Here is a 15,981-nt window from a genome sequence, read left to right on the forward strand (position 1 = left end):
TGCTGTCTAATTGTTTTTTTTTGCTGTGATGATGATATGATAGGGACATATGAACATATGATTAGCTATACGAGTCTGAGTCTTTTTTCCCTGAATTTTGAAAAGACGTGGTCTGAATTTCAGACAGTAAGTGAAGTTGCTTGCTTTCATTTTTTTTTCAGTTATTTGCTCCATTTTTTCTTCGTCTTTTGGTGAATTAGGATGTTTCCCTGTCGATTTCAAGTATTCCTTCAAAGGAAGTTGTTTACCATTAAATGATGTGCTGAAATCAGACAATAGTGAATTTTTGAAGGCTCTGAACGTTTTATACATTTAAAACCTAATGTCATATTTTGTCGAGTGTTCCCTTGATAATAAATCATTTTTCTGATTGAGTTTTTCCCAGATGCCATTAATTGTAGTGGAATGAAATAATAGATTTTCTTGATTATATGACTTGCGAGATACTGTTTATCAGTGATGCTAAATCTCCATTAGGTGATTCAATGATCTTATGTGCTTTTGAACTGAAATTTATTTCGGTCTTCCCTTCTGTTTTTTTCTCTGGCTCCATAAATGAAAATTCTTAGCTCAAGGATTTGTGCTGTTTAATTTTTGTTTTGCCTGATGTCATTTTTCTCGTCAACTGATCCCATGATAATAATTCATCGTGTTAGTTGAGTTGTCCACTGATCCCTTTAATTGTAGTGGGATAAAATTGATATCTTTTCTTGATTATATGAATTGCGAGATACTGTTTATCAGTGATGTTAATTCTCCACAAGATTCAATGATCTTTGTTCTTCTGAACTGAATTTTCTTATCTGTCCTCCCTTTTGTGTTTTCCCTGGCTTGAAAATATTTAGCTCATGGATTTGTGATTTCTTGTTTTTTTTTTGCTGGGATGATGATATGATAGGGACATATGATCATTTGATTAGCTATACGATTCTGAGTCTTTTTTCTCCAAATTTTAAAACGAAGTGGTCTGCACTTCAGACACTAAGTGGAACTGCTTGCATTCCAATTTTTTTTTCCATTCTGTGCTCTATTCTTACTTCGCTTTTTGTGAATTAGAGGGTGTTTCCCTGTTGATTTCAAGTTTTTATTCAAAGAATGTTGATTACCAATAAATGATTAGCTGAAACTAGACGATAGTTGAAATTTTTTTACGTGCTCTGAATGTTTTATAATCAGAAACCTGATATCATGTTTCTCTTCAACTGATCTTTCATAATGAATCATTATACTGATTGAGTTTTCTTCAGATGCCATTAATTGTAGTGGAATAAATCTTTGATTTTCTTGACTATATGAGTTGTGAGATATTGTTTATCAGGATGTTATATTTCCATTAGATGATTCAGTGATTTTTTGTGATTCTGAACTGAAATTTCTATCGGTTATCCCTCTTGGTTTTTTCTTCACTTTCTCGAAAATTGAAATTACTTAGCTTAGTGATTTGTACTATCCTACTGGTCTTTTCTTGGCTGTAAAGATGAAATGATAGGGAAATATGAACATCTGATTAGCTATATGAGTCTGAATTTGTTTATTTCAGTTTTGAATAAACCTGCTTGACACTTCGTTCAGTTATTGACATTGCCTGCTTTTTTACCCATTTTTTTTTTCAGATCTCTGCTCTCAAGTTTTTTGATTCGTTTGATTTAGATGCTGTTTCCCTGTTGTTTCCTAGTTTTCAAAGAATTTTGATTACCAATAAATGCTTTGCTCAAATTAGACTAGGGTGAAATCCTTTTCGCCTGCTCTGAAAAGCTTATCCATTGAAAACTTGATGTCATTTTTCTCTTCAAATGATCCATTGTTAATAATCATTGTACCGAGTAATTTTTCTACAGAATTGGTTAACTTTTTTGGCAAATTTGTAGATTTTCTTGATTATATGATTTGCGATATTCTGTTTATTACTGATTATATTTCTGCAGTAGTTGATTCAATGATCTGAAGTGCTTCTGAACTGAAACTTCTATCGGTACTCCTTTTTGTTTTTTTTTCTTGCTCCTTACGTGACGATGAAATGGTATGAAAATGTGAGCGTTTGATTAGCATATGAGCCTGAATCTTTTTCACTCATTTTTTGACAAAACCTGATTAGCATTTCATTCAGTTTATGAAGTTGTCTGGTCTTGTAATTATATTTTTGTGCTTTTTTTTTTGTGTGATATAGAGGAGGATATGTGATAGTGAACTAAAATATCTCTCGGTCCTGTGTTTTGTTTTTTCTCTTGCTCAGTTTTTGAAAGAATTTAAATGAAGGGTTTTGCTGTCTAGTTTTTTTTGCTGTAAAGATGATTTGTTCAGGACTAGTGAATATTTGTTTAGCTGTAGGAGTCTTAATTTTTGAATTTTATCCGAGCACAATTCTTGAAAAAATCGGATGCTTTTACAGAAAGATTGAAATCGCGTTCAATTTGTTTTCAACTATTTGCAATTTGTTTTTTGATTAAAAATTTGTTCTCTTTTTCTATTCATTTTTGCTTCCTGTTTCATAAGTAATTTGTTTTTCCGAAGTTTGATGATTTATTGATCTTTTTTGCCTATGTTTTTTCTCGCTCGCGATTTATATTTATTTTTATCCTTAAATAAAATAAATAAATAAATCCTTGATTTGTGCTGTGTTTGAAGTGTTTTTGCTGTATTTGTCTTTTTACTGTGATGATGAAGTGATAGGGACATATGATCAATTGATTACTTATATGAATCTGAATCGTTGATTTTTCCTTTCTGGATCTTTGAAAACGTTTGTTCGAAATTTACTTTAATGATTGAAATTGACTGCTTTATTTCATTTTTCTCTTCAGTTTTGTGCCTTTGTTAGTTTGTTCGTCTTTTTTCTGATTCGGAGATTGTCTTTCGTTCCCTAAGTTTTTAATTAGAAAGGTTAGTGATTTTTTTCTAACTGATTAGCTCAAATAAGTAAATGTTGAAATCATTTTTACTAGCTCTGTAAATGTTATCTATTGAATACCTGATGTCCTATTTCTTGTCAATTGATGCGTTTTTAATAAGAATTATATCGAATGACTTTTCTACAGAAGCGGCTAATTGTTCTGATAATTTAATAGATTTTTTGAATATATGATTCATTGATCTTATATGCTTATGAAGTTTATTTTGTTTGTCTCGCTGTTTTGTTTTTTTTTCTCTCCCAAAACTTGAAAATAATTAATTCATTGATTAAAGCTGTCTGATTGGTCTTTTTGTTTACTTTGATTATAGAGTGATAGGGTTATCTGATCCATTGATTAGTGTATGATATGAGTCTGAATCGTTGGTTTTTTTCTTCCTTGAAATTTTGTTTTAAGTTTTTTGCAATTTATTTTTTTCTTTGATAACTTTCGAATTAAAATAAGTAATTTTTATTCATTTTTGCGGTCTTTTTCTCAAGGTAATTTGAAGACAGATACTATTTAAAAAACATTAAATTCGTTTGATTTGCGTGCACGTGTAGTCAATTCGCTAAGCTGTAAATAATAGCTTTCCTTGTTTTAACTAAATTGTATCTTTTGATTTTTTTTTACCCTTGCGATTAACAAGGACATTGCAACCATTTAGCAGATTTTTTACGTGTAGAAAGTTTCTCAGGACTCATCATCTCTGACTCCCACGAGAATATACCTTTCGTCTTCCACAGACCCACTTTGAACATGCTTCCATCATAAATACGCTGTCTTGTTTGCTTATAATTTGTAAATTATCTTGGTTCTAACTCCGGTTTTAAATATTATTCAAGTTTTTTTCCTTTTTTGTTTAGGGGGATCTTTGGCTCAAAGAGTCTCGGTTTATGTTAGTAGCCTCATATTGCGTAGTTTAGATAATGATATGAAAGTTTTGATAAAATACGATTTTTTCGACTTAGCGACCTTGTCTTTTTTTGTCGGCTAGCTTACCAGATATGTTTGTGATGTATTGCAAAAGGTGCGAAGCTCTGCTTCGTCTCTGTATTGATAGTTGCAATTGTGGATTTTTAAGATGCTCGATTGCTTTCAAACGTAAATTTTTCTTTGCTTCTGTTTGCGTGATGATTTAATTTTCGGTCGCTGGCAAAAAACATATCAGCATTTTGCCAAAATTCGTTTTTTGTCGCAACTTTGTATCTACGGCCAGTTTATCGTCAAATATGGAGATTGACGATAAAACCATGTGAAAAAAAAACTATCTGATTAATTTGATTTCCTTGGAATTTACACTTTTCTCTATTTTCTCTGTCAACTTAGTATGGAAAGAGCATGTTTTATATATAGATTGAGTGCTAAGTAGTGATTGAGAAAGCTAAAATGGACGACGGGGGAAATTGTGAGAAAGGGGGAAGTTGCAAATGAAGGGAAGATCGAGTTACCCTGGCGCGGATTTAAAGAGGGGTGCGGGATCCATTGTGGCGGGGGAAGTAGTGGGAGTGATTTGACTTAGCGAGGGAGAGTCTCTCTCTGTAGTGGGATTGGGCACTAATATCGGGTTTCCATTTAGATGCTGACTTATTCCTTTTTGCCCCGAGTAGGCTCCCTTTATTGGCTTTTAATTAATTCCCTGTGCCCCTTTTTTCTCTAAATTTACTGTTCTTTCATAATTTTTTTAGTTTACAAGAGCAGTTGATAAAAAACGAAAATTGAGCGTTTGAATGAGCGTACGAAAAAACGTTTGAATGAGCGAATTGCCAAAAGTTTCCGAGAGACAATCTATTAAAAACGGGTCATTTGTCCAATCTTTATATATGCAATTAATTAAATGGCGAAATATGATATTTTTATTGTTCCGACTTTTTAAATGTTTAGGGAAAATACTCAAGGAAAGTTGAAAATCCTTGTGAAGCTAGTAACGTAAGTTATGATACATACATATTGAATTCCGGCTGTGTTGATTTTGATGCCTAGCCAGGACTTCAAAACGAGTTGGTCCAATTAACTTAACTAATACTAATCGAATCAATTGCTAGCTTACCTTAATTCACATCGTCTAAATCTGATTTAGTACCTGACTCGCGGCGCTGTGCTTAAGTATACTTTCAAATCTGATTGCTGTTTATGACTTAATCAAGAGGGAAAAGTATGTCGGAACGGACCTGAGGGCTATTTAACTTTTGATTAAATGGCTGAACAAATTTCGTGGGAGAGGGGGTGTCCTATTTCCCCTTGCTAACAAATCGAATTGTTAAGTGCTGGCAGGATTATTTCCGTCACATTTTTCCATATTGTTATTGCATTCCAAATAATTCTTTTCTTGACTAAAATCTATTCAACGCCAGGATAAGAAAAGATTCTGGGATAAGAAGGTAAATAAATGCAACCGCTATCTCCAATTTCATTGGCTAATTGAAAGGAGCAATTTCATTCGTGCAATTTCATCCCTATCGAAATTGTAATTATTCTCAGGCCAATCTGAGAGTAGCCTGACTTGAATTTTTCTCGCCCTGAAATAAATGAATTTCTGCTAAATCGAAGACTGTGATTGCCTGAACTATCAGCGCAATAGGATATTTCTAATACTTAAATTCCACACCCACGAAGTACCTTTCGACGATAACAGACACCTTGGAAAGTCTACCCAACCGCTCAAATGTACTCGAGCGTCTCAAATACTCTTTTGCACCCAGAATGCAACAGCGTCCATAGTGGCGACAGATCAGTTTCAGAAGTATCAACTTCTAGTAGTCTCAACCACAATTCTTCAGATGTCGGATCCAACTTTCAAAATTCTTCCTCTTTCAATCGACAGGTCTCGAGTTCAAATCCGAGCCGTGTCGCTGCTTCAGACTATTACGACCAGAAGCAAGCAAATTGTCAGCTGCTGGGAGCTCTTACACACCAAGGTGCAAATTTGGGCAGAGAAGGAATTGCATCATTGTCGCCAGGTGTCTTTCACCAGACTTCTGCTTCGATAAATCCATCAGATTCAAACTCGCATCCGTTTGCAGGGAATCAGTTGCTTAGATATTCGGAGTCGGGAGTGGAAACGAACCAGGGGTTGTCGGCTTCTGAAGCAGATGCGGCACGACAGCAAGACTTGTACGGCGGAACATCCGAAGCTGATCTCTATTTTCAGGTAGCTCATTTTTTTTAAATGCATTTTGATTACCCCCCTCAAACTTGATTTTTGACTTGCTCTCTGAGGTTTTTCGTAATGTGTTACTAATATTTTTTTAAAATGCGATATTGTTGATTAATTAAGAAACGGCCTTTTTTGCTTATGAGAGTTTTGATTAACTTTTCTTTTTTATTTCCAGAACGAGAAACAAAAGTCATAAGAAGTTTGCGTCTTATTTTGCAGAAGGAGAAACAAAAAAGTCGGAGAGTAATAATAAATTTGATCTTGTAACATAAGTCTAGTGTGTGTCATTCTAGATCTCTGTAGAGTATCGAATGGTAGAGCTTAGCACATATCAAGTTATAACATAGTTAACTTAAGTTGCGCGTCTGACAGGGTGCTACCGGAAACCCCCGTGATCAAATGTTGCCACAGAAACATTATACCGTTTTGCATCTTCATTTCCACATGCGAACTCCTCGTCTTATCTTTTTTTTCGTTTTGACAAGTTTTATTTCGTCCTCTAACTTTGAAAATTATTATAATTCCAAAAAATTTTCAAAATTTTGTTCCAATTTGTTTAAATCGTGAAATTCCTTCCATATTGCATGCATGCTTTTGCAATTTCCGAACTTCGGGGTTGATAATTGACTGCCCATAATTGAGACTAAGCTAATTTCTGCTTTTTAAAAAACTTTGCCTTCATTTGTGTAATTTTATGGTTGAGTTCGTAATTGTTAAGATGGCCATCAGTTTCCCATCTGATTATCCGATCTTTACAAATCATTTGTCTGGGTTTATTTCACTTGAGTGACTTGTGAACATTTATGAACAAGTTTAAAAAGTTGTATCGACTGATTGCAAAATGGGACAAATTATATCCCGATTTGATTAACTGTAATGTGATTTTTAATCGTTGAAATGATTTCAGGCGAAGAGATTCAGATCTAATCCGAGTCAAGAAGTTCAAATGGGGTACAGCAGTAGCCAGTAAGTTCTGATTTTGAATGAATAATGATAACAATGTGTTGTGATGACAAAAGACATTGTTCGATGACGCAAAATCGATGACGATATCTTCGCTGCTTATTAAGGCAAAATGGTTTTAGTTCACTAAGGGGGGGGGGGGGGGGGCAGTATGTAGTATGTTGGGCTCATGGGGGTGTGGGAAGAGATGGTCCAAGTGGCACATGGGGAATCCTAAATACAAATTCACATCATCATACATTTTTTTTCGAATTCTGACCTATTAATTTTGTTACAGATCTGGTAATTACGATTTCAATGAAGACAACAACCCGAATAATTGTGCTGATCGATCATTCCTCCGGCCGATTAACAACGGGACGAACCCCTCTTACTACTACTCCCCAATAACTGCACTAGCCAATATCACTGTGAGCAGAAATGACTCGCCGCCAAGTCAAGCAGCGAACCTGAATAACGAGAATAAATCACAAGTCGGAAACAATTTGCAGGGGGCGGAAATGGAAAATCTTGGACTTTTGGGGTCACTTCAGGAGAGAAGTTCAAGGCCGACTAGTCCCTTAGGGGGAGTGGGCTATGACTCATCGGCTATAATGGCAGCCAATCAGATGCTCCCGTCTCAGGTGTCGTCGCAGTATGCACCAGGAGCGACCAGTATGTTTCAACAGGCAGAACTAATGGGAGGTGGATCTGGTCTTAAACACGAACCACATGGTAAGTTAGCTGACAGTTGATGTAAATATTTTTAAACCAAAAATGAAATAATATCGCATTTTTTGATGGTTTCAAAGTGCAAATGAACGAGGTGAAGTTTTTTACAGTTACGCTGGAATGTAGTTTTTTCGGTGTTTTATTTTATTTTAGTGTACTTAAATTCATTTTCTGAAAGGAAAGCTAGTACGCTCCTCAATACCAAAAGTTCAAAAGACTTATAAATTTTTTTGTTTCAGAAAACTTTTCGTCCATGCAATACTACCCATCGTAAGTCTACTTTCTTTGTCTCGAAAGCAATTACCCAAATTATATTTTATAGGGCTAATTAATATAGATTGAATGAGCTGCTTTAGCTGCAACCAGACAGAAACATTATATCTACATGTCTAAATGAGACTAACAAAAGTGATTTTCGTAATTTTCTATAATTTTCTTTGAAATTATTCTTGAGTTAATGAAAGTATTTCCAAAGTTTCTGTATTATCGACAAATTTTTTTTATCTGTTTTTTTTTCTGTCAGAGTATACTCCCAGCTGTTGGCTTCAGCTGCAACTGGTCAAACTGGAGGCCCCCCTGTGGCTTCAACTGGCACAGGAAGTGCCTCTGTGGTGGGCATGTTTTCACCCCCTGGTATGGTCCAACAGTACGCCCATCCTAGTGCAGCCGCAGCAGCAGCTGCTCTCTATTCGCCATATTCTGCTACAGGTGATAATTCCGCTAGGTTTTAGCTGAGGCGGTATAGCGATCGGCGTTTTTGCCAAGTAATTTTTTGCACATAAGAAAATAATTCTAAATATTTGAGAAAGGTCTTCAATTTTTCTTTGTGTATGTGAAATGCATCTTCTCTTCTGCTACATCCGAAAGACGCTTTCACGTCCTTTTGCGTCGTAACCATTGCTCAACGGCTTTGCGCCATAATTAGTTGAAAAGCTGGACCAAGTTAACATCCTCCCCCCTAAACAAGTTTAGGGGCGAGGATGTAAACTTGGTTCTAAGTTGGGAATTTTCAGCCAATCAGAATCGAGCATTTTACATGCAGCGCCTAGCAAATTTTATTTAAATTTACCGCTGGGGTGGAGGAACTTAACTTGGTCTGTTTGGGGGGGGGGGGGGGGGGAGGATGTTAACTTGATACGCTTGCTGGAATAATTCAGTCGGAGACGCCAATTTCCCCGCTTCGCAGTCATATGTTTTTTATTTTTGATATAATTTTTATTAAAAACCTCAAAGGGTCCCCCCTTTGCTCGTTTTCACTGTTAAAATCCGTAAGGGGGGCTCGAAATCCCCCCCCCCCCCAGCCCCCCTCTAAAACCGCCACTGACCTTGTTTATTTTGCAATGCGCCTTCAGTTAATTTTTTCTCACAATTTCATGTGATTGAACGTTTTCTCATGATTTATTTGTAATTAATTGAGAATAAATTGATGGTCATTGTTCGGTTCAAAATATACTCTGTAAGATAATGAAAGGTCTGAGGATGGTGTTTTTGTTCCAGGAGCGTCAGCTGGTGGACCTTTTGCAGGTAGTCCTGGTGTCTCCGACTACATCTCAGCATACCATCATTACTACTCAGCCGCATACGGAGGTAAGAACCATTAAAGCGATCGCATATTACTATTTTGGCGAAACTGCTTTTATATTGGAAACTTAGCTATTTTAGTTAATAAAGTTATTACTCTTAAATAAGTCAAATATACCTGTTTTTTTTATCTTCTTGATTCAGGAACGTAAATATTGTATTAATACTTGCTATACTTTGATTTGACATCTTTTTTGTTTGATGCGTGAAGCACAATATATAATCATCATGTAACAGTTGAATCACTTTGTAGACGTCAAGTATCCCTTGAGATCATCTCTGAACTAGCCTTCTATCTACTGCACAGTTTAAAGTTACATCGAGCTACCAGTGCGTAGTTTTGAATGCATGTTTTTTGGTTTACAGCATAGGTTGATTTCTAGCCAAAAATTTCAAACTGAGACAAATATTACCGCAAAGTATGCCCTATTTGGTCAAGGTATTTTTTCTTTGAAAATCTGCTGCATAATTTCAAATTTTACATAAGATTTTCAACGAAATATATTTTGACCAACTAGGGAATGCTTAGCGGTAATATTTGTCTCATTTTGAAATCTGCTTGCCTGGAGGGTATTTAAAAATTGAAGATAGATGGTATATTTGATCTTTTAGATGCAGCTGCTACAGCCTATGCTCTGAATGCAGCTGCAGTTCCTTCCCCACTTGCTGGATTTGGACACTCGTTGATGGGGGGACCCACAACCAGGACGAGAGAGCCATGTTACCTGAAGAATCACAAGTACACTCTGAAGAAATCAAAGAAGTGCTCATCACCTGCGCCAGATCATAACTATGATGTTAGTTCCCAAATTGTTTCGCGGAAATTAAAGTATGGAGAGGGACATGTATTACGATATTTTTAATCTAGTTGTTAGTCATCAGCCCCTTTTTAAACTTTTCGAGAATTCCTAACCTGCGAGTGCTGAAATATTTAGCAGAACTTTCTGCTCACGCTGGGTGATACCGATGACAATTGTTTTTCGAATTTATTGCCCTGTTCTGAATGTTTGATTGTTTTGCAAAGCATTTTTGAACACCTGATCTGAGCAGACAAAAAGGAGTTAGATGTTTATGCGAGGTGAATGATGGAGTTTGAGGTTGGGAAAAAATAGGCGTGAGTTTCATTATACCACCAAAACAGTGAAAATTGATTTTGAGATAGGTTTTTTTTTGAACCAACGTTTGAACCATTGTTCGATTAGAATTGCCTCATCTCTAATGTTTGTTTCAGAGAATTTTCATCTGGGATTTGGACGAGACACTAATTATATTTCACTCGTTACTGACTGGAACATACTCTCAACGATTTGGGAAGGCAAGTAAAAAAAGGTTTTTGAAATAAGCTAATCTCTAACGATAGTTTATTCTGATTTTAGTGTTAAAAAATCACCTTCTAAATATATGTAGGCAAATTTAAGATGGTTTCTTTAGCTTGAATTTAAGATGGTTTCGAAATAAAATTTTTGTAAATCTTTTCCGTGAAAAGATTGAGGCTGTAAAAATTACAAGAAGTTTATTTTGTCTATTTACCAATGCAATTTGAAGAATAGACATGAATATTTTTTATAAATAACCTTTTGGGCATTAAACGAGAATTGCTGAAGTTGAATACATGCCTATTAAAGTGAAGCTAACTGTAAAATGTTGAAGTCTATACGTTGAGGAGGCGTTACAATTTAGATTTGCTATCCTTTATAGGACTCCGCCCGCGGTGTGCAGCTTGGGCTAGCAATGGAAAGTCTCATCTTCTCAGTGGCAGACATGTCTTTCTTCTTCAACGACCTCGAAGACTGCGATCAGATCCACATTGACGACGTCGTCTCAGATGACAACGGAATCGATCTAAGCAACTACAACTTCGCTGCAGATGGATTCGTGTCGTCAGTCGCAGCAGCGGCCGCCGCTTCAGTAGGAGGATCGGGATCGGGAGTCGCGGGGTCTGGATTGGGTATCCCGAGTACCTCGAGTGCGGTGCGAGGAGGTGTAGATTATCTGAGGAAGCTATCGTATCGGTATAGGAAGATCAAAGAGAACTATAATGCGTACCGAGGACCAAATATCACAAGTGAGTCCTGTGCTTTTTTTTCTCTCGTGCTGGGTGGTTCAACTGAGAAGTCGAATCATCTAAGTTGCTAAGTTTACTCAAACATGAAAGGGCTCTAAAAAGCATGGCTCAAATATTGTGTTTGATATGTATTCTTATTTTTGATGCGATTCGAATTTTTTTCAGCCTACTAGTGTCGAAATATTTATGTTTTCTAGGTCTGATGGGAAGTAAGAGAGAGCAGTGGCTTCAGCTGAGAAGCGAAATAGAACAGTACACTGACAACTGGCACTCCTATGCATTCAAAGCACTCAACCATATCTCATCCAGGTACAGTTAGTTACACTCTCGGCATTCGTGACATCAGTAAGCAAAATAGTCACTCATTCCAATGTTTAACGAACGCTATGGTTCGTTCTCATAGCTTGAGGATGATGCAACAGTTTTGAGACCTTAATAGTGTTTGAAAATTGCAGTTGTTAATGAAGTGACACAACAGGGGTTCACCGTAATGAGCTGAACAGCTCGTATGTTAGTCCTTCCCCTCGTAGATGAATGGTTTTTATCAATAACACAATAATTAAGCGAAAGATTTAATACTCATGGTGTCAAATGGTTTCCGTGAAAAAATCATATTCTGTGAGGGGTTCACAATGCTTATCCAATCACAGAAAATGAAAATTACTCTTCAGGAAATTTTATTTTTGTTTTCAGGTGCAACCAGGTCAATGTGTTGGTGACCACGACTCAACTGGTCCCGGCAGTTGTAAAAGTCCTCCTATACGGACTCAGCGGAGTTCTAGACATCGACAACATCTACAGTGCGTCCAAAATAGGCAAGGAGGAATGCTTTGAACGAATTATACAGAAGTTCGGACGGAAGTGCAGCTATGTATGTGTTGGCGATGGTAAAGACGAGGAACAGGCAGCCAAAGTACTCGACATGCCATTTTGGAGAATATCCAGTCACCCAGACTATATTGCGATGTTGCAAGCTCTTGAGTTAGATTATATGTAATTTATATGGAAGATATAAACGATGAATATCAAGAAGTTTAATTATTTTATTTTAAACCAAAAATATTTTTGATCTAGATATAAGAAAAAGTTTCAGAAAGCCAGGAAATGAAAAGCAGTCACTGATTGATTTTGCGGGTCTTGTTGAAAGGATCCGCTGCAGATGAAATAAGTGTTTTAGCAAGCCTTTTTAAGTCGGAAATTAAAATTGGTTACCAATAGTTGCCCGCAGATATTAGCAAGCGTTATCAAAGCGAAATATTGGCTTCTGATTTCTTTAATTTCAATTCATTCTCTTTACTATGGAACAGCAAATGTGTTCAGATGTTACTTCGCGCATTTGGCGTAGAGGTAACGCACCTGCCTAAAAATATAAAGGTCAATGGTTCGAATCCTGCCAGGAATGGTTTTTTTTGTAAGCGCAAAATCTTTGTCGGATTTCTGTTTGCCTGCTTTTTTAGTCGCAGCGCCAAATGTGGCTAAAATTTGAGTATGTTTTACTCAAATTAAAAAAAAGACATTTCAGCGGATTCAAGTGTTGGGCAAGTAATTGAGTTCCAAGAAGTTATGACTATTTTTTTGCTATTTTTTTAAAATTTTTTTCCATGCTGTTCTTAAATTTTTTGAAAGTTGTTTTCTTTATAAATTTAAGGAGAATTCTGTGTGTTTAGTGCAGTGCTTACACCCACGCTTAAGACGACAAATCCCAGAAGTTTTATTTCAGTGGAAACTGAAATTTTTCGAATATTCTAGACTTGTCTTCTAGACGATTTTTTTGAAGTTTTTTTCAGATTTTGATTTGTCTTTTCATTTGCTGGTAGTAGTCATACAATTTTGTATCGCAAGTGATGCGAAGCTCCGCTTCGCCTCTTTACCAAAAAATGTGTGATCGAAAATTGTTCTCGCAATTCGAAGTGCTACAAATCCACACATTTTTTTTTCTGAATATCGAAGTTATTTCAAAAAACAAGTCATTCGCTCTTTTCCAACTTCGTTATACTTTATTTCTTGAAAAAGTCTTAGATTTTTTTCACGGAAATTTAGATCATTTGCTGTTTGATTTGTGGTTGCTTCTTAAATTCTATTAATTTTTTTGCTAAAATGAAGGCAAATTACGCACTTCAATTCAGAAAGAAGGAAATGGTGCAAAAAAAAACAAGAATATTTTAGGCTCCAAAGTTGATTTTATTTTTTCAGGCTTCCCAGCGACATATGAAATTACTTATTGATCCAGACTTCTGTATTTGGGCAATTTTTTTAAATAGTTGTTTATCATAAAATTTTCTCGAAGTTTAGAGAGCTTCAACTTGATCTTTTTTTCTTTGAATTTGGAAAGTTTCAAATTCAATGTTTTCTGATTTACTTGAATCCATTGACTCTTATCCAAGTATTTGTCGAGTATTTGTAGAGTTTTTTGCTTGAAAATTTTTCGCTCTTTTCCCACCATAAATTTGGGTCGTTTGAAAAATATTTGTTTGCGTGTTTCTGCTTTGCAGGAACTTGAAAACTTCAAACTGAAAAAGTTTTGACGGCTGAATGTCGACCACGGCCCAGTATTTTTGGCTAATCAACGCGGAAAATTGTCTCTCTCCTGGTATTTTTTTTCTAATTAAGACTCATTTGAGACAAATATATTAACGTATGGTTGAATTTTTTTCGGAGATCTAATTTTGTATTGAAACTTTTTTTGACTCTTAAGATTTTCTTTAGTTTTTTGTCGGTTAGCATTGTTAAGTTTGTGATATATCTCAAGTGGTGCAAAGCTCCGATTCGCATCTATGTGACAGAAAAGATTTTCTAAGTTTTAGGTTACACAGCTTTTTCTACTTTTTTTCCGTCCTGTCATGGTGTTTGTAAAGAAATCTCAGGTTGGAAATCGATCCGAAACTTAGCCGAATTGATATAAGTTCCAGGCTTCTACTTTTTCTTATTGTACTTTAAAGAGCTGTGTTTTTTCGTGTTCTCGCGAGTGTTTGCGAAGCTGTGTTTATTAGGAACCTTCTTTTTTTTCTAAGTCGCAAATATTGGTGCCATTTTTGGGACCTCTTTACAGCTTTTTGATAGCATGTGCTTTGACATTCGAATAGTAATAAGTTAACACAGTTGATGAATTTTTTTAATTCATCAAATGAACCGAAAAAAGCTATTTGTTTCAAACAACATAACTGTAATAAAAACTCGATTTCAGAAATTTTCTAGTTCAATATATCTCAAGGCAATTTTCTAAAATGCATAATTTATACATAATGTGGCTTTAGGCTTTCCGATTTGTTACATGCAAATGTAATGTGGATGCCTTCAGTTTGTTATATTCCAAATTAATACTTGCAAAATTGTGTCTATTTGTATTTGGAGCTACTTTTGCTGAATAGTATTGGCAATTTATTAGCATATGTAGCTGCTTCATTCGTGACTAGAGATCGTCCGTGGTCAAGCGTGCGTGGCTGAGTTGTTAGTGCGTGAGACTCAAAATATCTAGATTGCTGTAGGTCGCAGATCGAATCCTACACCTAGCAGATTTCTTACAATTTCGAGGCTTATGTCTATTTTTTTTATTGCACATTCTAGAGCTGCTTTTTGTCGTGTTCTTACTAGTGTTTGCGAAGCGAAGCTTCGCCATATTATGTTTGTTGTATGCAACTATGGAGGAAAGTTGTGATAAACGCATTAACTACCCTGTATTGGCTAGGTTTATGTTAACTTTATCTTGCTGAACAAAAATTGACCAACAGGGGTTTCATCAAGCTAAATCAAAATAAATAATGTTTTTGTTTTTGATTGAGTCTTTGTTGTTCTTAGATAGGGTTTATTTGTTCATAGCTTGCATTTATTGAGAAATAAATCTTCTTAATTGCCATGACATCGCACATGTTGTAGTCAACAGTTTGAGTCAAGGCTTAATGTTTCTGCAGAGCTTGTAAGCGTAATTATATTGACATCAATGAACTCTTTAACCACAATTTTTTCCTGAAATTGGAAGCAAATGTAAGTGAAGGTGTTATTGAACAAACTGATTTTTCTTTCATTTAGGCCGTCAGGTTATCCAAGAAGAAGTTAATTTGTTCATGCTCAGGTATATGCTTTGTTGAGTTGACCTGTGCTTTTTCAATTTTTTTGGTAAATGGAGGGCAAATTACGCTTTTCAATTGAAAAAGGCGCAAAAACACATTGTTTCAAAAGTGTATTTTCTACTTATCCGACCACATATATGTCAAATCGAACCTTTCTCGACATTTTTTATGTAATTTGAACCGCATATTTGATTCTCAGATACAATTTCTTCCATGTGCTTACGCACATTAGCACTTTTTAAATGGCCGTTTGCTATGTTTGCAGGTTTTCACACTTCTAAAAAAAATTGGCCTAAAAGTCCGAAAACTTATACACAACATTTCAACTACAAAGCTAAAACTAGATTTGCGGTTACAACAATGATGGGAAGTTTTTCGACATAGATAGCTTGGTAATTTGGTGTTGACAAAAGACAAATTTAAAGATGGTTTGTAACTACCACTAGCACGTACAACACGATGTGAGCGAACCGTTTTTACTAAAAGCTGTTGCTTCTAAATTGCATCATTTTTGATGAAATAGAAACAAAGACTTACATTTATTACTAT

General features: G+C 35.6%; 1 protein-coding gene across 1 annotated transcript; it reads left to right on the forward strand.

Annotated features, from left to right (window-relative positions):
• The first annotated feature begins 1,872 nt into the window (after window positions 1-1,872).
• On the forward strand, window positions 1,873-12,392 carry LOC134850953 (eyes absent homolog 2-like). The gene is made up of 11 exons (XM_063866783.1): window positions 1,873-6,039; window positions 6,953-7,011; window positions 7,286-7,722; window positions 7,959-7,989; window positions 8,243-8,427; window positions 9,217-9,306; window positions 9,913-10,097; window positions 10,532-10,615; window positions 10,999-11,365; window positions 11,563-11,674; window positions 12,059-12,392. Exons 1-11 carry the CDS (start codon window positions 5,554-5,556, stop codon window positions 12,360-12,362), a joined length of 2,340 nt encoding a protein of 779 aa, XP_063722853.1. The 5' UTR covers window positions 1,873-5,553; the 3' UTR covers window positions 12,363-12,392.
• Window positions 12,393-15,981: the final 3,589 nt, after the last annotated feature.

The sequence above is a fragment of the Symsagittifera roscoffensis genome, chromosome 7, assembly GCF_963678635.1.
Source record: "Symsagittifera roscoffensis chromosome 7, txSymRosc1.1, whole genome shotgun sequence".
Lineage (NCBI taxonomy): Eukaryota > Metazoa > Xenacoelomorpha > Acoela > Convolutidae > Symsagittifera > Symsagittifera roscoffensis.

What these genes read in the sequence shown, in the direction of transcription:
- LOC134850953 (XM_063866783.1), top strand. Translation starts at nt 5,554, where the DNA reads ATGTACTCGAGCGTCTCAAATACTCTTTTGCACCCAGAATGCAACAGC. An exon ending in TCCATGCAATACTACCCATC is followed by an intron (nt 7,990 to 8,242) that starts GTAAGTCTACTT and finishes TTTTTCTGTCAG; the next exon opens with AGTATACTCCCAGCTGTTGG. An exon ending in CTCAACCATATCTCATCCAG is followed by an intron (nt 11,675 to 12,058) that starts GTACAGTTAGTT and finishes TTTTGTTTTCAG; the next exon opens with GTGCAACCAGGTCAATGTGT.